General features: G+C 39.6%; 1 protein-coding gene across 15 annotated transcripts in view; it reads right to left on the bottom strand.

Moving 5' to 3' along the window:
- The window catches only part of PPEF1 (protein phosphatase with EF-hand domain 1), a 124628-nt gene that overhangs the window by 35676 nt on the left and 62372 nt on the right, over positions 1-26580 (bottom strand). For all 15 annotated transcript variants that reach the window (XM_034649699.1, XM_019809821.2, XM_034649698.1 and 12 more), the window contains 5 exons: positions 21405-21519; positions 17449-17495; positions 3715-3881; positions 831-867; positions 82-231 (listed from right to left, as the gene is read on the bottom strand). In XM_034649699.1, coding sequence (XP_034505590.1) covers positions 82-231; positions 831-867; positions 3715-3881; positions 17449-17495; positions 21405-21519 — 516 coding nt within the window. The remainder of the gene's footprint in view (positions 1-81; positions 232-830; positions 868-3714; positions 3882-17448; positions 17496-21404; positions 21520-26580) is intronic.

Below are 26580 nucleotides of genomic sequence, written 5' to 3'. Positions count from 1 at the left end.
AATGAATACAAAATAATAACTTAGAAGGTATATATCCCCTTATAAAACTCACACAAGATTTAAGTAAACATTGCTTCTTACTTTGTTTCGTTCTATACGGTGGAGCAAATTCAAGTCTGTGGACTCTGATATCCCACCATGTATGATCAGGATTTCATTGTCAATGATTGTACCAATTGGGAGCCAGGTATAGACGTCTTCTAAGATTTGTAAGATTTTCTTTCCATGCATCTGTAAGTAAGATTGAGTAACTCTGGGATTTTTTTGAAAAGTTCAAGTTTATCACAAAAAGCAAGAACTTTCATGCCACACAAAGGAAGTCGGCAAGGAGTCACTAACCCACCAGCATGCATTAATAATGTCGTTTTATTCTATGTTTGTTTGTTTATTCTATGTTTTTGATACTTTGACATCTTGGTGCCTTGCTGACCCTGGAGGAAAGCTTGCTCCTCCCAGAGCTAGACGATTCCTAGAAATCGTTGTTGATTTGCCTTTCATGTGCAGATGAAGTTCCTTTAATATGCAAACAAACCAATCCAGAGCCCAGCGAGTAAAAAATCTCTTCCTTTGCGATAGTCATTTCTATGTCTTCATGTTTTACCATAAAACAAATCCTGGGTACCTTTACAACAATAGAGTATGTTTGTATCTGTGCTGAAACTTACTGGTTTGGTCCAGGAAGAAAATCGGGCTTCTACCCTGGCCAGGGCTTCCTGCTGTGCTTTTATTTTTTACCCATCACCCTTCTCGAAGGCTCTTTTTTTTTTTGGTAGTTCTATGTATAAACAGCAAAGAGAATGCATTTTAAAAAAAAGAAGTACGAGTCTTACCTTATATTTATGCAAAATTTCTTTTGTGAAGCCATACCTGAAAAAAAAAATGGTATTTAAACTAATTAAATGTTGATAATTCCAACTTATGTGAACCATGCAAAAAGGGGACCCATTGATCTCATTATCACAAGTATCAAGAACTCAAGAAACTAGAGCTTAGTTTAAACTATTAGTTACCCAAGTTTTTGCTAGGCATGATGGGAAAGAACAAAAGCAGCCAATGATACCATCCCTACTCGGAAGGTGCTTATAGCTAGTTGGAGAAAGAAGATAAATTTTCATGAAAAAAATCACAAGGCAACTTAAGAAATATGTGCTAGGTATAGGATGTGTGGATGCTGCAAGTACTCAGAGAAGTGGGGGAAGCTGTGTGGGAGAATGTTTTTCATTTAGATAGAATTTCTCAGACATCTTAACTCTTATAGTAAATGAATGAAGGCGCGGGAAGGGGGGATGGGGGGAGAGACTGAACAGAGACGAAGAAGAGCCTAGAAGACAATAAGCTGGCCCTTTATACTCTCTCTGATATAGTTCATGCAATGGTATTCAAGATTTTAATAGAAAGAGTCAGGAATTTTCATGCCTGAATAGCAATCATGAAGGGAGCTTTAATGATGGAAATTTTTTTATTACTTTTCCTTGCCTTAGGATAATAATATATTCTTAAGGCCCAACATAGGGAAGTCAGAACACAGCATATTAATTCCAGGTTTCCATGCAAATCATGTCGTGTCAGGCTTCTACAGTGCAATGTTATGTTTTCTGATATGAATTCAGTCCTGCACTCACCAAAGGTGAGTTAAATGTTGTTAAATCAAATGGACACCTTGCAGTCCTCATCTTTCTTACCCTCTCTGAAGCACTAAGTATGGTTGACTACATCATCCTTCTGGAAGACTTTTCTTCTCTCGGATGCTGTGACAATAAATCCTCTTGGTTTTCCTCGTACCTTTCTGGGTATTCTACATCTCCTTTTCAAGTTTTTCTCTGCCTAGCCTTGAATGGTGGCTTTCCTTCAGATTCTGCCCTAGGCCCTCTTCTCCCCTCACTTTCTCTCTTGGCAATCTCCTCCTTTGTTTAGGGCTTTGGTTACTATCTATGTGCCAATATTGCAGGACAGTGCTGCAGGCCACACTGCATTTCTGAGCTCTGGACACATACACTCAACTACCTAATCAAAAACACTTCAAATCACCTTACCCCAAAATGAACTTACCATTCTCTCTCATCCCAACCTTTTCTTCTTATCACGTTCCCAGTATCAGTGAACAATGCCAACATACTCCCAAATTCAAGCCGGGAACCTGGAGGTTATCCTTGATTCTCTCCTCTTTCAAGTCCCCCATATCACATTACCATGCTTTAAACCATCATTGCCTAAACTCCTCTTGAATCTGTCTACTTCTTTGCATCTCTATCCCTACTACCTTGGTCTACATGAGAATCCATCATCTATCTCTTCAACTACCTCCTAATTGGCCTCCCACATTCAAATATTTCTTCCTGCTGCATTTAAAACACAAATTTTATGATACTCTTATATGATTATTTTTGTTGTCCTTAGAAAAAAGTCCAAATTCCTTTGCACAATCCAACCATGTCTTATGTCTCCAGCCCTATTAGGGACCATCCTGTCCCTCAGTCTGTGCTCCTACCCTCCTAAAGTTCTTTCATATCTAAAAAGTCTTGTCTCAAGCTCTGCCTAAGTTGTCCCCTCACTGTGGAATACCATTTCTCATCCACCACCATGGCTGTCTCTGAATTGCTTATGGTCTCAGGCTGATCCCATACTTCTATGGGAGAACCTTCTATCACACCCCAGACAAGTTAGGTCCCCACTTTTAAACTCATCACGCTTGAAAAACCTGTTCAACATAAGTCTTCCCTGCTAGATGTAAACTCTGTGAGGGCAGAGGCCATGTCTCTTTCATTAACCATCACAGACATTAGATAAATATGATTGGCTAACTGAACAAATGAGAGGGTAAGTGGCATGTCCAAATAAAAGTGCTGAGCTACATTACATATAAAGGACCTCTGATAACAGTCTGGGATTTTTTTCATCATAGTCTTAGCATCTGTTTCCGTACCTGAAAAATCAGAATTGAAAGTCTATACTCAAGCCAGGGGATGAAACTGCCCCAAAGACAAAACTAATCAGTTGCTGAGCTTTGATCAAGGCACCCAAAAACCTAGAACCAAAAGCATGAGACATGTCATGCCTTCTACTGCCCTAGAGCAAACTGGTAAAGGAGGGGTGAACATAGAAGAAAGAAGGGAAAGGGGAACATTTATTACCGACTGTGTCTTTCAGCAAAATTTGGTAAACCATTTAACCAATCTTTATTCCTCAAATCTCCAGTGAGTCAGATAGTTGAAATGCTATGTTACAGCTGTTCTCAAATATGTTTATGAACAATTATGCCAGAAGCAATCACCATGCTGTAAAAAATATACACATCAGTGAAAAACACAGTACTAGTTTCTGAGACAACATCTGAAGCAAGCCAAAAGAGTAGCAACAGAATGATCTCATCTAAGCCTGCTCATAGAACCTACCACACCTCCAAAGCTGGCCTAACGCATCCATCCAGGAAACAATTTGGCCTGTGATGGGAGGCATGGGAGGAAGAGAAAGAACATAATAAAAGGGAGAAGCAAGGACAGAACTGGAAGAAAAAATAGGAAGAAGACTTCAGAGCAACATATACTCATTCAGTAGAAGACTGAGGTGGTAAATAGAGGTAAGAATTGAGGTCTCCCTTGAGATTCCCCTCCTCCCTACTTTTCTACACTCACCTCTAACTCTCTGCTAGGAACTAAACATGGCAGTATTTTTCAGTATGGGAAACAAAAGAGGAAATCTAAAGGCCTAGGTTACCTCAGATTCATCATAAAATCTTCATGGTTCCCTCTGTTCAAGTGCAGGTCATTGGGGTAGACAAGAAAACTCACAAACAGGATCATTAGGATCTCCATGGAATGTTTTCCTCGATCTACAAAATCACCATTAAAAATATATGAGTTGCTCCCTGAGGGGAGACCATTCTGTGGAAGGAGGAGAGGGGGAAAAACAAGCAGTTAAAAGAATGTACTTTTAAAGTAAGGCGTTGTACTTAATGTCCCTGTGAATATGGAGAAAAGAGGCTGAGTCAGTTCCTCCACTGGGAAAAAACTGCTCGCTAACTTGAGGTAGTTTCACTCTTCCAAGGCAGGCATCTCCTGCAAGGGACCTTGGAAATGAAACATTAGTTTGGGATAGGAAGATTCCAGGGGGATTCTACCCACTACCTACTATGAGTTTTCTCTAAAAGGAGCTGATTTTTATCCTATCAAAAATGGCTAACCTTGGGCACCTGAGTGGTTCAGTCAGTTGGGTGTTTGCCTTCGGCTTGGGTTATGATCCCAGGGTCCTGGGATAGAGTCCCACAGCAGGCTCCCCGCTGAGCGGGGAGTCTGCTTCTCCCTCTGCCCCCCTCCTAATGCTCTCACACATGCTCTCATGCATGCTCTCTCTCTCTCAAAAATAAATAAATAAAATCTTAAAAAAAAATTTTTTTAAATAGCTAACCTTATCTCTTCTTTCTCCCTTAAAAAGAGGGAAACTTCCACCCAAGGGAGAACACTGAACCAAGAGCCAAAAGTCTTTCCTTCTAAGACTTCCTATGTTTAACTTCTTTGAGTTGTGGATCACTCAATTTACAAAAGGGGAATGATACCATACCCACCCCCTTCCCCAGATCAAACAAGAGAATGGATATGAAAATACCCAGCAAAGCGTAAGGTATCATGCAACTGTGAGCAGGGCTGATATATATCACCAGTACACTCTAATACAATTGCACCAGGTGTTGATAGCTGGCAGGTATTGTGACTGCTCACTGACCAGGCCATATTAGCTGTTAAAGATCTTGATTATCACTCCTCAGTATGAGATAATACTTTTAAACACAGTGTTAGTAGGAAAAAAGAACTGGGCTCAGGGCAAACGTCTGGTCTTTATAACAGCTATTGATTCACTTACTTCTGTACCACTAACCTCTAAGACAAAACAAACATGCCAGACCCACCAGGCATATCATGCCTGGTAGGAAAATGGTCAAGTGCATTTCTATTGCATCATAAAATAAATTTGAATGTTTAAAAAACACATCACAAAGAGAAAAATTTAAGTACTCGTATATCCAAATGTATGTCCCCCTTCAAAAAAGTTACCGTCAGGAAATAATACACATATTCTAGTTATATTAATCTATTTCAAACTATTTTCAAATACCTCTTTTTTTAGATTTCAAACTACAAAAGAAAATCTTATTACCTTATAGTCACCATCCTAGTATTTATATACATTTAATATTATTCATACCAATATAGTAGATGTAGTTGAAAAAATATATAATATAGGTTACAATATATAACTCAGGGATTCCACAACTCATCATGCAATGTAACGTGTTCTGAAGACAACTGGAAACAAACAAGCAAGCTAGCAGTAGTATAGTGTCCTGGGCCAGGAATAAGAAGGCTCATTTGCTAGTCCAGCTCCACTATTATCCATGTGCCCTTGGATAAATTATTTAATCTTTACGAGCTATAGTTCCCTCATCTGTAAAATGGGGATGATAACTTCCATACTTACCATACAGGGCTACTCTGGAACTCAAATGAGACTCTGTGTATAAAATTGAATGAAAACCATAGAGCACCATACAAATGAGAAGATTCATTTTATTATGACCTCCATGTTATTTCTAATTTTAAGATCCCATTATTTTATATTTTCTTATACATTAATTCACATACCTTTATCACATTGGGCTTAAATAGTGTGAGCCAGTTGCAAAAACACAGGCTATTGCTTATCAAAACTTAAAGAAAAAAGGAGCGATTCTGCATCTCTGATATTCTTCCTTCCCCCAGCCTTCAGCTGGCTGGGATGAGTGAACCAGAGGAATCTGAGGGGTGTTAGAGGCTATAGGCTCCCTTGGGATTCTAGGCCTGAAGGGGGCTAGAGGAGCAACAGTAGAAAGCCCTGGGGTGAGAACATGGAAGAACTAGGCCTGAGGGGACCTGTGCACCCCTTGATTAAGGGGAGACCCTGACTCAGAGCATTAGTGTGGTCCTTATTTGAGGGAGAGGGAGCTGGATCTTAGAGAAAAAGTGTAGGGAACTTCATCTCTATTTCTGAAGCTAAAAGAAAACTAACACTTGCATTTAGGGATACCTAGGAACATAGAGACTTCCTCTCAGACTCTTGATGCAGGAGTAGCAACTGTTGTGCCTTCAACTGTAGACAGGCTTAATCTAGCTTAAGCAGAGAATAGAAAATGAAAATAACCTAACACTTAAGGGGATCCGGTAACCAGAGAGAGACAGACCAATTAGATCTGCTAAAGTTCTATCCCCTAATGAGCTAGAATTGTTGGAGGACAAACGAAAACTATTTAAAAAAAAAATGAGAGGACCATAAAATAAAGAACAAAATGTTAATAATTCTTGCCATTTAAAGTGTGCTATCCAAATTTAAAATATCAATAGATTAGAGCTAATTAAAAGAAACAGTGATTGGAAAACACATTATTGACCCGAAAAATCAAACAGATGAAAAAAATCTCTCACACAGATTAAAAAGCAAAATGTTGGAAATCATAAGGAATGGGTAGGAAATTAGAGTTCAGAGCCAAGAGAACTAATCTGCCAATTATCATTCCAGAATCAGTAAAAAGGAACAGATGGAGAAGAGGCAATACTTACATAATGAAGAGAGGGAGATTTCTGTGGTTAAAAAGGGACTTCAGCCTTAAGTCTGAAAGAGATCCTGAATCCTATGACAATTGATAGGGGAAAAAAATATCCCTATTACCTGGTAAAAGTCTTAGAAGCTGCTAGACAGAAAGAGCAAGTTACAAAGGGAAAAGAATCATCCTGGCATTAGACTTCCCATATGCAGTAGTGGGAGGCAGAAGAAGGTGGAATAAATCTACAAATTAAAGACAGAAAATGACTGTGAACCAAGAATTCTATATTGGCCAAAACATCATTAACTTCTTAGAGTAATAGATAATATTTACAAATGTGTAAAGGATCAAATATCAGCAACAACATAAAGGATTATCAGGGTGGAAGAAAGACATGTGAGTATGCAGTGATCTAACACCACAAAAGCAATGAACACGTATCGATTGCTTGTTATATGCTAAACACAGTTTAAGGTGCTAGAAGCACAGAAGTAAATAATACAAAGTCCCAGCATTCAAGGAGCTTGCATTCAGAGAAGATAGCACCCACATGCCCCATAGAGGAAAACACTCAAGGAAATATTCTAATGAAGTAAAAGCCAAGGAAAGACCCAAGTGGAAAGAATATATTATATAGAATACAGATGTGAACAATGAACAATGAACCCTCCAGCATATAATTAAATATAAATATAAATCAATAATGATAATGTGGAACTTGCATTTAAGTACTAAGCAAGGATTCTAGAAATAGAAGGCACATACTATGAAGAAAAACCTAATAATGGTCAAGAACTAAAAATATGGCATGAGCAGTAACTAGAATTTGCAGGGGGAGGTTAGGGGAGAAAAACAAATTCTCCACAAATCTCATTCCAATGGGGGACATATATGGAAAGCATGAAAATAAATACATTTATCTTACCGGAGGAGAGAGAGGATAATGGTGGAAGAATAAAGTTATAGCTATCTGAGAAATATACACACACAGTGTTTGTCAGAAATGTCAGGAATGGGAAGATAACCACTACTGAATGGAAAAGGACAGTAAAAACACCAAAGAAAACAATAAAGAAAACTTCACCAAAATAGCAAAAAGAAAAGGGAGAATATGAAATATAGTAAAGTAAATAGTAAGCAAAATAAAATAGAAGAAAACTTTTCAAAAATACATGTTGTTATACTAAATGTGAATGAGTTCAATTCTCCCATTAAAATACTAAGATTACTAGACTATATTAAAATACAAAACTCAGGTATATATAGTTCGTGAAAATTAAACATTAAAAAAATAGGTAAAGAGGGGCGCCTGGGTGGCACAGCGGTTAAGCGTCTGCCTTCGGCTCAGGGCGTGATCCCGGCGTTATGGGATTCGAGCCCCACATCAGGCTCCTCCGCTGGGAGCCTGCTTCTTTCTCTCCCACTCCCCCTGCTTGTGTTCCCTCTCTCGCTGGCTGTCTCTATCTCTGTCAAATAAATAAATAAAATCTTAAAAAAAAAATAGGTAAAGAGATGTTGAAAACAAGGTAAATATAACAAAGAGAAAAAAAAAATATAAGTATTGATACGTGACAGTGGAATTTAAGATTAAAAGTGCTAAACATGATCACAAAGCAACATGTACATAATAAAAGACACTTAAGAAGATACAATCCATGAACTTGTATTCAATAAACAAAAGAACAAGTTTTTGCTTCATATATTTAACTACTATAAATGCAAGAAGAAACTGTTTTAAAATACGAACACAAATAAAAAATTCAGATTGAATTATTGGTTTAAAATAATGTCTACAAATAATGTCTACAAATTCTTGACACTCCCTTTAAAAGCTGAAGCCTAGGGGCGCCTGGGTGGCACAGCGGTTAAGCGTCTGCCTTCGGCTCAGGGCGTGATCCTGGCGTTATGGGATCGAGCCCCACATCAGGCTCCTCTGCTATGAGCCTGCTTCTTCCTCTCCCACTCCCCCTGCTTGTGTTCCCTCTCTCGCTGGCTGTCTCTATCTCTGTCAAATAAATAAATAAAATCTTTAAAAAAAAAAAAAAAAAAATAAAAGCTGAAGCCTAATTTGCCTCTTCTTGAATGTGGGTTGGATTTAGTGATTTGCTTCTAGTAAATAGGAAAAAAAAAAAAAAGCAGGAGTGATAGTGTGCAGCTTTGGAGATTAAGTCACAAAAGACACTACAGTTTCCTGCCTGCTCTCTCTTTTGCATCACTCACTCTGGGGAAAGCCAGCTTCTATGTCACAAGAACACTCAGGTACCCTATGAAGAGGAACCAAAATGTTGTGCCTATAGCTACATGAGTTAGCAATCTTGGAAATGGGTCCTTGAGCCCCAGTCAACCTTTCAGATGAATGCAGCCCTGGCCAATAGTTTGACTGCCACTTCATGTGAGACTCTAAGCCAGAACCATTCAGCTAAGCTGCACTCAAATTTCTGGCCCACAGAAACTGGGAGATACTAAACACTTATAGTTTTAAACTACTAAGTACTGGGGTAACTTGTTACACAGCAATATATAAAACACATATTTAGACAGATACATTAGAAACTAAATATGTGGAAAACTGAATACTTAATCAATGAACTTAATTTAATACGTAGATATAGGAAGAAATTTACATCCCATAGAGAGTACAATTAATTTTTCATATGTCCAAGGAGACTTTATGAGAATCAATCATGTACTTGATTTCAAAGAAATCCTGAATAAATTCAAAATAATAAACATTTCATAGGATATATTCTCATATCATAATCCAATAAAATTTGAAATAAATAATAAAAATATGATTCAAAGAATTCTAGCTCCTTTAATTAAGATCCCTGGAAACTAAAAATTGTCATCTCAATAAGCATTAGATCAAAGGGAAAATTACAAGTTTAATAGAAGGCTCAATTAAAACTAAAATTAGAGAAGATGTGTGGGGGGAACCTGGGTACCTCAGTCGGTTGAGTGCCCAACTCAGTTTCAGCTCAGGTCGTGATCTCATGAGTCATGAGACTGAGCCCCACGTCAGGATCCCACTGACCAGGGGGGTCTGCTCAACTAGAGATTCTCTCCCTCTGCCCCACCCCTCACTTGCTCTCTCTCTAGTGCACTCTCACTTTCTCAAGTAAATGAATAAATCTTAAAAAAAAAAAAAAGAAAGAAAAGATGTGTAGCTTTAAAGGCCTTCATTATTAAAGAAGATGCACATGAAAGACTATTCATCTCAGGAAATTAGAAACAGCACAATAAAGCCAATCAAATAAAGATAAAAGCTGAAATTAATGAAATAGAAAGCAAACAAAAAAGAAAAATGCATAAATCTGAAAGATGATTCTTTGAAAGAATGAATAAAATTGATAAACTCATCATGAGCCTGATTGAGGATAAGTGAAAAAAGAATTTAAAAATATGTAACGGGGCACCCGGGTGGCTCAGTCAGTTGGGCATCTACCTTTGGCTCGGGTCATGATCTTGGGTCCTGGGATTGAGCCCTGAGTCGGGCTCCCAGCTCAGTGTGGAGTCTGCTTTCCCTCTCCCCCCTGCTCGTGCATGCTCTCTCCCTAATAAATAAATAAAATCTTTTAAAAAAAAATTTTTTTTTAAATATGTAAGATTAGGGGTACCTGACTGGCTCATCCGTAGAGCATGTGACTCTTGATCTCAAGGTTGTGAGTTTGAGACCCACGTTGGGTGTAGGATTACTTAAAAATAAAATCTTTTAAAAAATATGTAAGATTAAAGAGTAGAAAAAAAGACACAGAGAACTAGATAAAAGAGTTACATATATGTAAACAATACAATATCAACATCTATGGCAATGTACTTTTATAGACTAGAGAAACGGAGGATTTCCCTGAAAATAAGAAACTATGAGAACTGAGAACTGATTCTAAAGAAGTAGAAAACTTGAACAGTACATCTTCCTGTGGCTTTATAGCAGAGCTCTATCTCAATTTTTTTAAGAGCAAATAGTTTTAATGTTATTATGATTCCCATCCTTGGCTATATATTGGAATCATGTGGGGGGCTTTTAAAAGCCCCTAGGTGTCCATCAGAGTCTCTGAGAGTAAGGCTCACATATTAGTATTTTTTTCCCCAATTCCTTATGTATTTACAGTGTCAAGTTTGAGAACGAGGGCTTTTAATTACTCCAAACCATAGAAAAAGATGAAAATCTTTTCAATTCACTTCATGAAACCAGCATAACCTTAATATCAAAATATGAGGAAAACATTCAGTGGTTTAAAATTTTATTTCTTATATTTGAATAGTAAACATGTTTTCCACTGTGATGACAAATTTTCTTGTATTAGAACTTCTCATCTCCAGTTAAACCAGACTGTAGGTACTTCACTTCTACCATGGGCAAAGAATAATGAATTCCTTTAGTCAAACCTAATTTTAAGCCCAAAATAGTAATGCTCACCTAGGCCATCCACCTTATATGGCACCCTTAACATCCAGTGAGTTCTAACCTTTTCAAAAAATTGCACATGTTGTCAAATGACTAAGATTGGTGATAATGAAGCTCATTCGATAGAATATGTCACAGTCTCTGAAAGTGATTCTAAAAGGAGTCTTAAATGTCTACTGAACTCCTGTACACGTTAAGCCTCTCAGAACAGCCACTTTAAAAGAAGGCAAGACTTATATGAATATATCAGATCTGCCCTATTGGTTCAGGATTAGTCATATTACTTTATGCAGTGTGAGTTCAAATATATTTTTGTCTTAGAATAATAAGGAAACTAGAAAACAGATGAGAAGTTGAGGAGCTAAGTGTCCTTGTACATAAAGTCTTCAGGATACTTAGGCTTCTGGCTACTGAGATTTGACTGGGTTTCCTTCAAAAAACCAAAAACTTCTGCTACAACCCATCCTTCACTCAGTTCCAATAACCAAACTCTCTGGCTTATTCTGCAGCCGATACACAACAAACCATCTATGACATGGAAATGAAGTTGACAAATATAGAAAACCCAGGGTAACTACAACTCTGAACAGCATTCAGATGACCTGAAGGGCAAAAAATAGCAGACCACAATGAATTAACTTGAAACGAGAAAAAACAAGATGTTTCCCTATATTCTCACCTACTTCCTGCTGAAGTATTTTATGATAAACATCTAGATGTTATGCCATTTTTTGCACATTTTCCCAAGGCACATCAAGCAATAACCTCTGGACCACAGCTCCACAGTATGTTAATTTTTATTTCTTTTGCAAACCCTGTTTTAGAGACCTGTTCTTTTGATTGCAAAATACTGCCTTAATCTCCAAAGAAAAAGAATTGACTACTGTGTCATCGTGCAGCGTATCAGCAGTACAGAAAAAAGAAAATATTTAATGACCTTCTCAAGCAGAAAATCATGGGCATGGAAGGTGGAGTACGGTAGGGAAGAGAGAAAGAAAAGGAAGACAAGGTGGCATGGCTTCCAATGGACAGCCTCAGTGGGACCCCCACAGGGTTAAGAGTTAATTAGCTTCTCTCCATCCATGTGCACCTCTTTTTCAGCTTCAGGAGGTCTCCACTCACAGCATCAATTTAACAAACCAGTTTGCCAATACTTGATCTAAAATTTTGAGCTTTCCATTCAATGAGGAAAAAAATGTCTTATAATTTTAGCAAGGCTGATTGAGGCTCTGAATGAAGTATTTCACAATGGTCATTCTAATTCAGCAAAAGTGGCTGACTAAAATTAACCTTTTCAGAAAATAAAATCTAAAAATATAACTTAACTAATGCTATGCAAATTGCTTCATTCAATGGTATTTGAAGCCATATAATGTTAAGACGCCCTTTTAGCAAAGGTCTGTCATGGTTAACAATGAGGAAAGCATTCTTTTCAAACCCAAATAGGATCATAGCTGAAAATGTCTAGCTTAGTCTTAAGGTGCTAAATGATACAATTTGTAAGGACAACCAAATATGAAAGGAACTAAAATCTCAACACAAATAATCAAAAGCAATCACTGGTATGAATCCCATTATTTATTACAGGGCACCGCAAAAAGTGTGTGAGAATAAAATCTTTTCCAATCCTCCAAAACTTTCCTTCATGATTTAGGCACTTACTAAATGACTAAAATTCCTTGAATGGGTTGTCTTAAATGTCACCTCCTCCAGGAAGTCTTCCATGAGGTGAGGTGCCTCTCCAACGTGCTACCTTGGAGCCTTGTGCTTATCGCTATCATCAATACGTCCACCCTGACCTGTCTTGTCTTTTTACTAGTTGACCTTCCACTAAACTGTGATGTCTCTGGGGCTGAAAACTGCATCTTAGTCTTACTGTCTTGCCAACCCCTAGCAGAGTACCTCATTCATAACAGGGGTTTAATAAATACATGTGAAATGAAGAAACTTCATAGCTTTGTATCTTCTCAGTTTTCATAGAGTGCCTCGAACACTGCAAGGACCATATAAAAGTGCATTAAATGAATACATTTGTGGACAGACTCACTATTGTATATGATTGGTTATAAGGATACCAGTCTTGAACTAAACCGACCGCTTAGATGAAAAGAGTAATATGGCAAGACATCTCAGGGACCCTCCACTGTAACTCTCCCTCTCAGGCTATGCCTTTGGTCGGCCTTGGGCCAGCCCCAGTTCTGACAAGGAAGAAATGGCCTAGCAAGGCACCCACTGAAAGATGAATAACAATTTCGCCTTAATTCAAAGCCTGGGGGTTTCCTGGTTTCTCTTTTGGGTTGACGGAGAGGAATCATTCAGAGCATCAGAATATAAACTTTAGTGATTTATAGCTCCATAGATCTCCAACACTAGTTTGCCAAACTATTTCCTGTAATTCAAGTTCAAACAGAATGTGAATAGAACACATTGTGAGAAATTAAATAAGAAAAAATAAGACAAATATCAGTTGATGATTTTACTAAGTAAATAATAAATGAAATAAGGATAAGTGAAAGCACTGCCACTAGGTGCTTCTAAATAGAGGATAGAGAGCCTGTGGCTTACACTGAGGTGCCTCAGTCCCGCGCGCTCGCGGATGAACCAGAGGAAAGGGCTGCACACGGGGCGTTCCATGTAATCGGGAATCAAAAACGCACTGTTGATGCATTGAGTTTTGCAGTATGCATCATCCACCATGACAGAAGCCCTACCACTTCCTGAAGCAATTGAGGGATGGCTTAGGTCAGAGTTGACACCTGCTGTCAACCCCCTGAGAGGCCACAGAGAGAAATCCACCACTCCCTTTTCTGCTGCCTTGTTCCAAAGCTGTGCTTTCTTTCCCCCTCATCTACTTCCCAGGCCCATTATGCTTCTCTCAACTAATCTCCCTTTTTTAGTCCCCTCATATTCTTTTGTCCTCCTATACCTAAGACCCAATAATGATACTCACTCATACTCTTAAGTATTGCTAAGATGAATTTTCCAGATCACTGAAGCTTACTGCTTTAAAAGCTAAAATGCGTTTTTAAATTACTTTAACCATTTTAACTCAGGGTTTTGAAAATGTGCCATTTGTTCTACTTCTTAACAGAATGTGCCCCAGAGCCCTTGACACTTTCTTGACCCTGCAGGCTTGTCAATCTAAGCATCCTCTCAGGTACTTCTGAGAAATATAGAACTCTCTTCCCTGTACACTTTTCCTATCTCATACTTACTTATAGGTCTAGATCTCCTCTGTCAGTAGGAGCTTTACTTTCCATGGTTGTCCTCGTTTCTCACCTCTGCCTGTCCCCTCCCACTCCCTAATCTGCCGGGGTGGGTAGCAGACAGGCCAACTTGTAGCAAGAATATGTCAGATAGGATTTTACTGACACGATGTTCACTGGTCTTTGAGTAAGGGTCTGGGGCCGATGCTGTGAGGAAAGTTCACTGGATCTGTGAGAGCGATTTCAAGAGCTCATGGACCCTTTCTCCTTAATTGCGTGGGTGTGGCACCACAGAGGAGAGCGAAGCGAAGGTAAGTAAAGGGCCCGGAAGTCCGCCCCCTGGATAGGGGGGTGTCACTGTCCTTTGTATTCTGGTAGAAACATTGTTTCCCGAACAGTTTGTGTGCCTGGTTTCAGGCCGCACTGTACCCTTGCAATCCTATTATCATTCCTCATTTTAAACTTCAGAAAAAAAATGAAACAGAAAAAGGCAAAATGCTGACCCTCGCAAGTGAGAACATCATGTGAAGGAGCTTACTCAGACATCCCCGAGTGGCTGCCCTTTCCTCTCCGGGCCTGTAACTCCGGACCATCCGTGGCCTCGCTGCCCCTAAGCTGAGTGACTCACCATCATCACGAGCCCATCAGCTCCTTCTCTCCTCTCAGACCCCATTAATGACAGCACCTTCTCAGCTTCTGAGAGTGGAACCTTGCTGTCTTCAGTGGCTCTTCCCTCAGTTTCCCCTTTCAAACCACACAACTTCAAGATTCTGGTACACACGGTTTATCCCGCATCCGAGACGCACTTCAGCCGCTTCTGGCTCATGCCTGTTAAAACTTGAATTCATGTTTTCCAAACATCTCTCTCACCTCCCTCTCCCCAAATCCCTCCCAAATAAGAGTGCTCTACTCTTCCACTGCTGGGCTCTCGGTCTCCACTTTTGGAACGCTGTCGTTGGTTAACTCTCAAAATACTTCTTGCTTTCATGTGAATGCTATATTTTCACCTTTAGTTCTTTTTATGGTACTTCTTACCACCCACCTCCTCCTGTTCAGTCTTTACGTTAGCACTTTCCAGTTTTATATGTTCCATACTGCTCTGCCGATAGAATTAAAGAAACATGTTGCAATTCTCTTTTCTCATCTGTCTACTCCCAAGTCCTTTCCCTGATCACATCTTAATCTCTTCAACTACCTCTCAAGAAATTTGTGTTTCTAAATGCCTCAGAAGTCATTTTCCCCACCTAATTTACTCAACTATTTTCCCTTTTATATATCTCCACAAGCCTCTAAAAAACATAATCTCTGGATTTTCTCTTGTGGTCGTTCCCCACATCCCCCTGCCACCTCCTCCTGCCTCTGATTGTCACTGTCAACAGTAGCAGGACTGAACTTCTGAACGTTTAATATGGCGCCATGAACTGGGTTAAATGAATCTCATCCCCCAAACTGCCTAACTCCTTAGTGTCCTCTCACCAGTCCATTCTCCCACCTCTCCCACAGCTTTCCAATTTGGCCAGTAGAATCCCCATTTCATGGTAAATAAACTCTCTTCTGCCTTCAACTCATTCAGAAGATGTCCCTCTGGAAATCTGGGCCTCCCCTAAGAAGGCTGCCGGACTCCTCACATGCTCCTCAGAGCCACTAAAAGACCAACATTTTGCCAGCCTCGGTTAAAAGCCCCTCCTCCTTTCCAGCCCACGACCTCTCACTAGCCTTCCTTCCCCTGCTCCTCACCTCACAGTCCTGTGGGCAACTCACTTAACACACCTGCTTTCCACATCCTCGACCCCCTCATCTCCAATATTCTCTTTCACTCATTTCAGCCACCCGCATTCTGGACTCCACCTTGGACACACTCATCTCCCAGGACTCTTCCCCGTAGAATTTCCCACCCTTCCTGCCTCCCAAGGCCCTTGCCCCAGCCCGTCTGCTCCCTCACTCAGAAAGCATGCCAATCCTGCAGTCCTCCCGTTTCTCCTAGTTGACTGGCCCATCCTGACTTCTCTTCCTTCCCTGCCCAGCTTGGATTCTGTGCTGGATCTCAGGAATCCCTCTTTTACTAGCACTGTCAGCTCCCTCCCAGAAAACCTTTGGCTGCACTTCCTGGCACCAACCTAACTTCCTGCACAGCCTCCTACTTCCTCTGCTCCCGCTCTCTGGCTACCAGGCTCTGGATCCTTGCTTAGGTCTCCTGCAGTTGTAAGCGTCAGCTCCATTCATCCACTCCTGGTTTGGCCCACTCCATTCCCTTCTAAGCGTCCACTCCAAGTGAATGAAATTAAAACCTCGCATTTCTGTTGTAATTTATTACTTTAAAAATTGCTTTTGGATATTTGTTATTTTATCCATAAGACAACCTTTTGTGGGGTGGAAGCTCAAGAATATTACAGCCAAAAAAAAAAAAAATTTGAGTTTCACGGACGTTACATGGCTTACTTAAGCTCTCACAGTCTCCAAAGAGTAGAAATGATTGGCCATGATAATAATCAGAATGTATTTTCTTTCAACCATCTGAGACACCCGTGCTGTGCCCAATTATTCAACATGCTAGCTATGGGGGCTGGCGCAGGGATCAACAAGAGACATCAAGGGATGAAGGCAGAGGTCACCTCAGGATCAGTTGTCCCAGAAGCAAATATTCAGGTTGTCACTGCTGGCTCAGAGACAGAACTGAATCCCATTGCAGAGATGCAGAGAAACCCCATGCCAGCCCTGCTGCTTCTGTGCCCTCTGTGTGGGCCCCCACAGCCGAAACCCAACAAATGAAGAGGAGCCACATTGCTGAGCTCAGTGATGGTGAACCAAGGTAGAGAAGAGAGCAATTAGGAACTTACGAAGTAGGGCACTCCCTTCATACATAATACGTGTGCTTCGGAAGAGAAGACTGCTATGTGACACACTCACTTCTGAACAAAATAAAAACAAAACAGATGGCTCCCCTCCCCATCCTGTGCCATCCAGACATTTACAACGTGATAAAGACCATAAATACAATCAGGTACAAATCCCAATGAATATACAGATAACTAATATCAAACAAGGACCCAGATTAAATTTTTAAAAGATTTTTTGTTGAAATACGTGTTACAAAGCCAAAAGATAGCCCACTACAGCTATTTTGGCTTCTTAGGAAAAAAAAAAAAAAACCTGTTACATACATCTGTATTTGTCCATATCCCTAATAAAACCAACGTTCTTATCTGCCCTAGGACCGCCCTTCCACAACAAAAATGCCACTATTTAGCAAAATAATTACTTACCTTATAGAAGATCAAAAAAAGATCATCCAGTTTCCCATGCAAATCACCTGGAGTGCAAATGAAAAATCACTATTCAGTAAGAAGCAAGAAACGCCCATTTCATTACAGAATTTTGAAACTGAAATGCTGCTGATATTCTCCAAGTATTCTCAGGGCATTGGGGTTTTACCCTATGATGGTATTAATGCAACAATTTGTTTTCATAGCTCTCTTTTTGTCCCCTTTCCTACGGGGGGGACAGCATTTAATGTTACAATTACCTGTTCGTTCCTGCCATTTACGCAATGCTTAGCTTCCTCTATGCCAAGTCCTGCATTAAGTAAAAGTTAACATGAATTACCCTGTTCAATCCTTACAACAGCTCTATGAGATGGGTATTATTTTCATCATTCTGAGGTTACAAAGGAAGCTCAGAGTAGTTAATTGATGCAAAATTACCTAGCTACCAAGTATCAGAGCTGGAATTCAAACCCAACTTTATCTCACTCCAAACTCAAGCTCTTAGCGACTATTCGGTATTGTTTACACCGTAATCTGCAGGAGAGCAGCAATAATATCTGTCAGTTGGCATTAAATCCCTAGCGCCTCTCATAGTACCTGGTGCATAATCGGCACTCAATAAATACAGTTAATTGCTAAATGCACAGCTTTTTAAAGCCATGTATTAGAGAATATGCTCCAGCAATAGCAGCTAAAATTTAAAAATTATGAGTTGACATTCTTTTGATGAGACAGTTATAGGAAATAAAAATGAAAGCATGGCTTTATAAAACTCAGCCAACTAAGGGAAACAATATGAATATATGAAGTCATTAATTAAAAATTAAGAGTGAGTATATTAGTCAAAAGCCCTATTTGGATAACTATTTCTAGGTAAAATATCTTTCATAGGCTCTGATCATTAATTTTTGTTCTTTGCGTCCAACTTGATTACCAAATAGAATTTAATATAGAAATACCTTTCCTCAGTTTGCTTGAAATCCCACAACCAAAAATTAACCAAATATATGCAAAAGAAGACTCCGATTATAATGAGAATAATAAATGACTGTAATATTAAGAGCATATTAATGCTATTGTATACTTCAATCTCATTGCCTTCATATGATCTTACTCCAAATCTAAGGAAATAATAAATGGAAGGACTTCTTACTTATCAATTAAATATATATTCTAAATTATTTTATTTTCCTAACTTTCCTCAGGGTGACTTGTCTTTCAAAGATTTAGGCAGACAAAATTGTTGCAGCTGGCAGGCTAAAAAATGAATTGGCTTCAGCATATTAGGAATTGAGCTATATAAATATTTTTAACTTCTAGCTGGACAGTAATAGATAAAACTTGATGTATCATGGAAAGCCACAGAGAGATATTTTGACTGCAAACAAAAACATGAGTTCAGAATTGGTTATCTTTTATAACATAACTAGAGAGTAAAACACCTTCTATATTGCATGCATGTCGAGAACTATGTAGCATGTTGAGATGTTCATGTAAAAAAAATGCATCCGGAAATTAAAATAATGGTAAAATTTCATCACATTTTCTCTCCCTCTCCTAGTACTGTCTGAAACAGATGCTTTTGAAAATACAGCCCCAATTTTGAATTTTAAATGATAACCAAATTTATCTAAATTTAATGGGGCTATAAAGACCAAAAATAATAATTCCTATGCTAAGGGAACCTATTGGCCTTTGCTTTTCCCTTTAGCAATGGTGCTACATGGAAAAATGTCTGGAAATAAATGCCCAAGATGTGGAGATCTTTAAGTGACTGAACTGACCAATCAACCCATTCCCTAGTCTTTGTCTCATGTTGGAAAATGAAACATCAGTCAGAGAGATGCATGATGGGAGTTGGGATAGCAGATATGGGGTTGGCCCTAACCTGGGATGCAAAGGACCTGATTTTTTATTCTGACCCTGCCACTAACTAGCTGAGTGAGTCTGGGGATGGGGGGGGGGGGTCACCACATAGAAATGCATAGAAATGCAGGGAAGGAGCAGTGCCTGGCTGGCTCAGTCCATGGAGCATGTGACTCTTCATCTCGGGGTTGTAAGTTTGAGTCTCACGTTGGGTGTAAGGATTACCTACAAATAAAATCTTTAGGGGCGCCTGGGTGGCTCAGTTGGTTAAGCAACTGTCTTCGGCTCAGGTCATGATCCCTGGGATTGAGCCCCGCATGGAGCTCCCTGCTTAGCATGGGACCTGCCTCTCCCTCTCCCTGCTGTTCCCCCTGCCTGTGCTCTCCTGCTCTCTCTCTCTGTCAAATGAATAAATAAAATCTTTAAAAAAAATAAAATCTTCAGAAGAAAGAAAGAAAGAAAGAAGGAAAGAAAGAAAGAAAGAAAGAAAGAAAGAAAGAAAGAAAGAAAGAAAGAAAGAAAAAGAAAGAGGGAAGGAGGGAGGGAGAGAGAGAGAGAAAGAAAGAAGAGAGAGAGAGAGGAAGGAATATAGGGAAGGCAATACACTTTCCTTTTCCTCTCTGGGCTCCAATTTCATCTGCAAGAACAAGTGATGGACTAGTCCCAGTAGGAACCATTCGGTTCTTACACTGTATGGTGCCGTGACTCCCTTGCCCTCTAATTCACGTCTACTTCTAGATCCTTTTACCCAAAGATAAATCTACAATGGCAACTGCAGATATACTGGAAACATGTGAGAGCAGATGTCACTCTCTGGCTTTTTATATACACCCTGATGGCGTATCTAGTCCTGGCTCCTCGGGCTCCATGGGTGGGCACGGCTCCCTGAGCTTCATGACCCCCAAGTCTTTTTTTTTTTTTTTAAAGATTTTATTTGTTTATTGGACAGAGATAGAGACAGCCAGCGAGAGAGGGAACACAAGCAGGGGGAGTGGGAGAGGAAGAAGCAGGCTCATAGCAGAGGAGCCTGATGTGGGGCTCGATCCCAGAACGCCGGGATCACGCCCCGAGCCGAAGGCAGACGCCCAACCGCTGTGCCACCCAGGCGCCCCAATGATCCCCAAGTCTTAATCTCTGTGAAAAGTTAGAGCTGGTAAGGCCTTGGGTGAAAGGCCCCCACTCCTGAGATGCATCATCTGTCAGGCAGAGGAGTGTGGGCCTGCTTCGGTTGGAATCGAACCAGTGAAGAAGCTTCAGAAGGCCGAGCCTGGGCGCACGGCATGTACCGCTGCACCAAGTCCCTACCACCACTATCAGACGCTAGCAACGCAAACGGTTTTACTAGATTGTCAAATTCACTTCTACCCGCCAGTGGAAAAGAAACACGGGCTAAAAATTGATTTGGAAAATAACAATCACTGTTTTGTAACCTAAAGGCCTAATTAGAAGTTAAGGGAATTGCTGTTCCTTCTACGCACCCCATTCTCAGACAGTTGCAAGCCTGCTGAGCACCAACTGTGTTGAATTTCAATGTGTACTGTTTCTTGAAGCAATATCCTGCCAGGCTGGCCTAGACGATAACAAAATCTCAAGTCTTGTTATTTAGAAGAACAAGGAACAGATTTCTGGGACATTCCCACTCTTCTAAAAGCTGCAGAGACCAGTTGGAAAAATCTAAAACAGCAGCCAAGGGCAGAGAAGAGTTTAATCTCCAGCCTGCCTTGGGCTCTTCGCCTCCCAGCATAAGCGGCTCGCAGAGGCCCACCTTGGAAAAGTAACACAGAAGGAAGATAACACGAGCTAGAGGGAGGGCAAAGACTGCTTATGCCACCCATGGGGGGTTTTCCGTATTAAAAGGCTGCCTGCCTTTATAAAAAGCTATGAGTTCTTTAATTTCTCACATAATTAATTCCTGCCAGCTGGTACGCAAAACAAAGACAAGATGGGGAACGGTATTACCATGATAGATAACTCTATATTAACGCTTTTCCTTTAATACAGTCCAATTTACACAGTTTTCAAGTTAAGCCAACGACGTAGAAACAAGACGCTCCTAAATATTAATTTGGCAGCTCTGCTCTGACACTTACCACAGATTGTTATCTCTTTGGAGGGAGAAGTTTTTACGTGAGTGAAGTTCGGCATTTGCTTCAGGACTTTCTTGGTTTCAAAGAGCACCTCTAAGACGTAATGAGCATGAAGTATCTGTGAGGGCGGAGCAGAGGAAACACACGCAATGAACTAGCAAGAAAGGCTTGACTACGTAGAAAGCTGTAACAGTGGAGCATATGAGCCCATTTCAGGAAGCTGTATTGCAGGATAATCTCTAAATGAGTCTCAAATAGATTATTCTAGCACTGTGTCTGGCATACAGTAAGCCCTCACTAGAGATTTGTAAATGGAATGAATGAATGGTTCCTAGGACATTTATACTTCCCTGTTCTTAACTGACATCACCCATTCACAGAATGTCTCCGATTATTCTCGGTCCTTAGTGCCCAAGAGAAGTGACAGGGGAAAAAAAGAGACTCCCTTGCCCCAGGGAAACAGGGAGACAGAAAGAAATAAATAAAAGTGAAGGAAGGATAGGAGAAAGAGAGAAGGAGAGAGCGACTGTGGAACGGGGCTGCTTTGCGTTTGTTTGGGACATCCGGCCACCTGGGATGGCAACCAGGTGGTGGCGCTGGGTTCGCAGATCTCACAAGGCAGCCAGAGCAGCCCCAAGGAACCCCTGAGCCAAGAATCCCAGGTGGCTCAATGTTGGGTGCACAGACGTGAGAGTATACAGAACGGCAAGTGCATTTATATACTAGTCTAAATATAAAACATATTCCAAACCCAAATAAACCATTTGCGTTACCTCCTATGATGACTACTTATCCAATTGCCCTCCTCCAGTTACAGCGTTGATGACTTCATTGTTTTGGACAGATTTACTCCGCTTTCTCTGCTGCACTTTTGTTTGTTTGTTTTAAATCCAGTGTGTTATTCTCCCTTTTTTAAAAACTACAAAATATTCCAAATACATAACCCCCAAAATAATATAGCCGATACAAATTTAACAGATGCTAACACCACTTCATGGGTCAGGATTGTTTGTGCCGGTTGATACAGGGCTAGCTGAAATCGAGACGTGCTAAAATACACATTGGTTTTCAAAGACTCAGTGTATGAAAAAATAAAAAAGTAAAACGTCTCATTAAAAACTTTTAACCTGAGTACATATTAAAATAATAATTTCACATGTTGGATTAAATAAAGTATTAAAATTATTTTCACCTTTTTTTTACATTTTTTAAAGTTTGTTTTAGTAATCTTTACAGCCAACGTGTTTTTTTTTTTAAGATTTTATTTATTTATTTGACAGAGAGAGAGACAGCCAGCGAGAGAGGGAACACAGCAGGGAAGTGGGAGAGGAAGAAGCAAGCTCCTAGCGGAGGAGCCTGATGTGGGGCTCGATCCCAGAACCCCGGGATCACGCCCTGAGCCGAAGGCAGACACTTAACGACTACGCTACCCAGGCGCCCCAGCCAACGTGTTTTTAATTTTTTAATGTGACTACTATTGGCTCACATTATATTTCTACTGGACACCACTGGTTTAGATTATTAAAGGATGAGAGGGCTCATTTCTACATATTGTTCAGATACTGCTTTGGTTACAGGTTTCAGGACAGATGGAATCCTTTGTTCCTTTGGAACAATCCTTCTCATGGTATCTTAAAATTTCTATTTGCATAGCTATTAAATTAATAAAACTATTTTCTATCCCAGACCCCAAAAACATGATTTAAGTTTAGAGAATTTTCATGGTTAAATATACTTTTTCTTTTCTTTTTCCTTTTTTTTTTTTTTTGAGAGAGAGAGAGAGAGAGCAAGCAGGGGTAGGGGCAGAGGGAAAGGGAGAATCTTAAGCAGCCTCCATGCCCAGCACGGAGCCCAACACAGGGCTAGATTCCATGACCCTGAGATCATGACCTGAGCCGAAATCAAGAGTTGGACACTTAACTGACTGAGCCACTGGGTGCCCCTTATTAAATATGCTTTGTAAGGACAGGAATCAGGATTTGAAGCAATGTGAGAATTAGGAGGAAAGACAAAGGCCCCTGGATGTAGATGAGTAGAGACCCATATTTCCTGGTTCTCCAAGACCTAATGAACTGCTAAAGATTTTTCCCACAAAAGCATTTTAAATCCATTTCAATCCACAACTTGAGTAAAATCTTGAAAGTGAACTTTCCTTTAGCCACATTTTATTTTTTATTTTTAAAGATTTTATTTATTTATTTGACAGAGAGAGAGACAGCCAGCGAGAGAGGGAACACAAGCAGGGGGAGCAGGAGAGGAAGAAGCAGGCTCCCAGCAGAGGAGCCTGATGTGGGGCTAGATCCCAGAACGCCGGGATCACGCCCTGAGCCAAAGACAGACGCTTAATGGCTGCGCCACCCAGGCGCCCCCTTTAGCCACATTTTAAAGGAACAGGCAAAAGGAACCTTAATACAATGACTTATTTTGCTTTGCACATTTAGTCAATTGATTCCTAAGACTGGCTTCATTGTTACCTTAACTTGCCACTGCAGATTTTCTGGTCCATTTGTAGCACTAATCAGAGTAACTGCTGTCTGAAAAGGCAGTTTCGTTTTGTTTTGTAAGTTAAAAAAAAAAATTCACTGAGAATATGTACAACAGAAAATTCCTATTATTAAAATAGTTTTTCTTGGTCCTTTCTCTTTTCTTTTTTTTTTTTTTTTTTTACAATTTTTTTGTTATTATTTTTTTAAAGTAATCTCTACACCCAATATGGGGCTCGAACTCACAACCCCGATATCAAGAGTCACATGCTCCAAGGACTAGCCAGCCAGATGCCCCTGGCTCCTTTTTCAATAGACAAAAGCACATAGCTAATATCAGTACTTGCTTATAATGCTGTCTTTCAATAGCATTATAATTGTGTTTACAGCTGCAGTATTAAATACTTAAAAAACTTAACTTAGACGTTGGTTTCTACATTTATAGAGATGGTCAGAGTAAATAGCAACTTAAATAAAATATTCATATTCTTTTAAAAGCAATGAGGGAGGAAAATCCTACTTTTAAAGGATATTTCTTTGAATGAAATAACGAGTTTTCAAATGAAGAAAAATCTCATTTTTTTTTAGTTGAAATAAAAAGTTAAATAGTAAAAAGGACTATAACTGAAAAGCAATTTTCCTTCTTCCCCAGACCTTGGTCCCTGTCCCCAGAAACAGTCACTGTTAAGAGTGTCTTCATTATCTTTCCAAAACATATTCTATGTGTTTGCAAGCATATAAAATTAATATAACCATATATGAATATGTAATATTAATATATATTCTATTCAATAAACATATAATCCCTTAAAATGTGGGGTGAATAACATTCTAAGGAATGTTATTCAAGTAAAAGTAGGAATGAAATACTGACACATGCTAAAACATGGATGAATCTTGAATACATTTAATGTTCAGATTAGGCAAATTCATAGAGACAGAGGCAAATTAGTGGTTGCCAGGGGCTAGGGAGAAGGGGCAATGGGGAGTGACTGTTTGGTGGGTACAGGGTTTTGTTTTGGGGTGATGAAATGTTCTGGAATTAGATAGTGGTGATGGTTGCACAACATTTTGAATATACTAAAAATTGCTAAATCGTACACTTTTAAATGGTTAAAATGATGTTTTATGTCACGTGAATTTTATCTTAATTTTTAAAAGTCAAAATATATATAATACTTAAATTTTTTTTTTTTTTTTTTTTTTTTTTACAAATGGGAGCACACCATACTCTATGTTGAACCTTTCGGTCTTCCTTTAACAACGTAATTTTCTCATTTTTATAAAGTCAGAATTATTGATCTTTTCTGTTATAGTTCCTTGGATTTTTGTCATATCTTTTCTCTCTTTGAACATGTTAAGCATATTTATCTTAAACTCTGAGTTTGATAATGCCATTATCAAAATATTGGTCTGTTTCCGTTGTTTGTTATTTGCCTCAGTCTTCTGTCATGAATCTTGTATCCTCCTATGCCTAGCTAATATTTGTGTTAAGTTCTGGACATTGTACATAACAATTTGAAGAAATAATTTGAGACCTATTTCCTTCCAGAGAGGATTTACTTTTTCATTTGGCAGGTGGCTAGGAACACCAGCTATCTAGGATAATCTCAATTTCAGGAATTAGATGATTGCAAGCTTTGCTTCAGTCCCTACAGAGACAGTCTACTTACAGTTCACTGTTACTCCTAGGGTATCCCCTTAGGGTCCAAACCTGAGAATGAGGGTTTTGGAATAATGTCAGAGAAAATAATGGAATAGGTAGCTCACAGGTCCTATCCCTCCATAGAAACACTGAAAACTCAAGCAAAAAAACTGCCAAAATGAACTTTCACAGAACTTTGGGGAAAAAAGTTCACAGAAACCAAGCAAAGCCTGAATCAAGAAAAAGGTAACTTCAAAATGGCTCAGTGCAAGCAGAGTAAAGGCTAAAATAGGTTTGTAAACAGCTTAGCTAAACACAGAGCCCATCTGCAAAGACTAGACTTTGCTTTGCTTCTGTCACTCTCCACTCTCTCTCTCTCTCTCATTGTCTCTCTCTTTCTCTCTCTGGCTCCTGGTGTTCAAGAAAATCTCTGTCAAACACCAGCTGAACACAAGCTAAAAGAACAGAGACTTCAGAGACCTCACACACAACTAGACCTAGCATACATCTATAGAACGCTCCACCCAACAACATCAGACTATACATTTTTTTTTTAAAGATTTTATTTATTTATTCGACAGAGATAGAGACAGCCAGCGAGAGAGGGAACACAAGCAGGGGGAGCGGGAGAGGAAGAAGCAGGCTCATAGCGGAGGAGCCTGATGTGGGGCTCGATCCCATAACGCCGGGATCACGCCCTGAGCCGAAGGCAGACACTTAACCGCTGTGCCACCCAGGCGCCCCCAGACTATACATTTTTTTAACAAGAGCACATGGAACATTTTTCAGGATAGACCAGATGTTAGGCCCCAAGTCAAGCCTCAATAAATTTAAAAACATTGGAATCATGCAAAGTATCTTCTCTGATCACAATGGAATGAAGCTTGAAATCAATAACAGAAGGAAAACTGAAAAATTCACAAATACATAGAAATTAAACAACATACTCAAACAATCAATAGGTCAAAGAAGAAATCACAAAGAAAATTAGAAACTACTTTGAGATGAACAAAAATGAAAATATTACATACCAAAATATATGGGATGCAGC

This window comes from Ailuropoda melanoleuca, chromosome X (genome assembly GCF_002007445.2).
Source record: "Ailuropoda melanoleuca isolate Jingjing chromosome X, ASM200744v2, whole genome shotgun sequence".
In the NCBI taxonomy this organism is placed as follows: domain Eukaryota; kingdom Metazoa; phylum Chordata; class Mammalia; order Carnivora; family Ursidae; genus Ailuropoda; species Ailuropoda melanoleuca.
The sequence above is the reverse complement of the archived record's forward strand: the minus strand, read 5'-3'. Positions and strand labels throughout refer to the sequence as shown.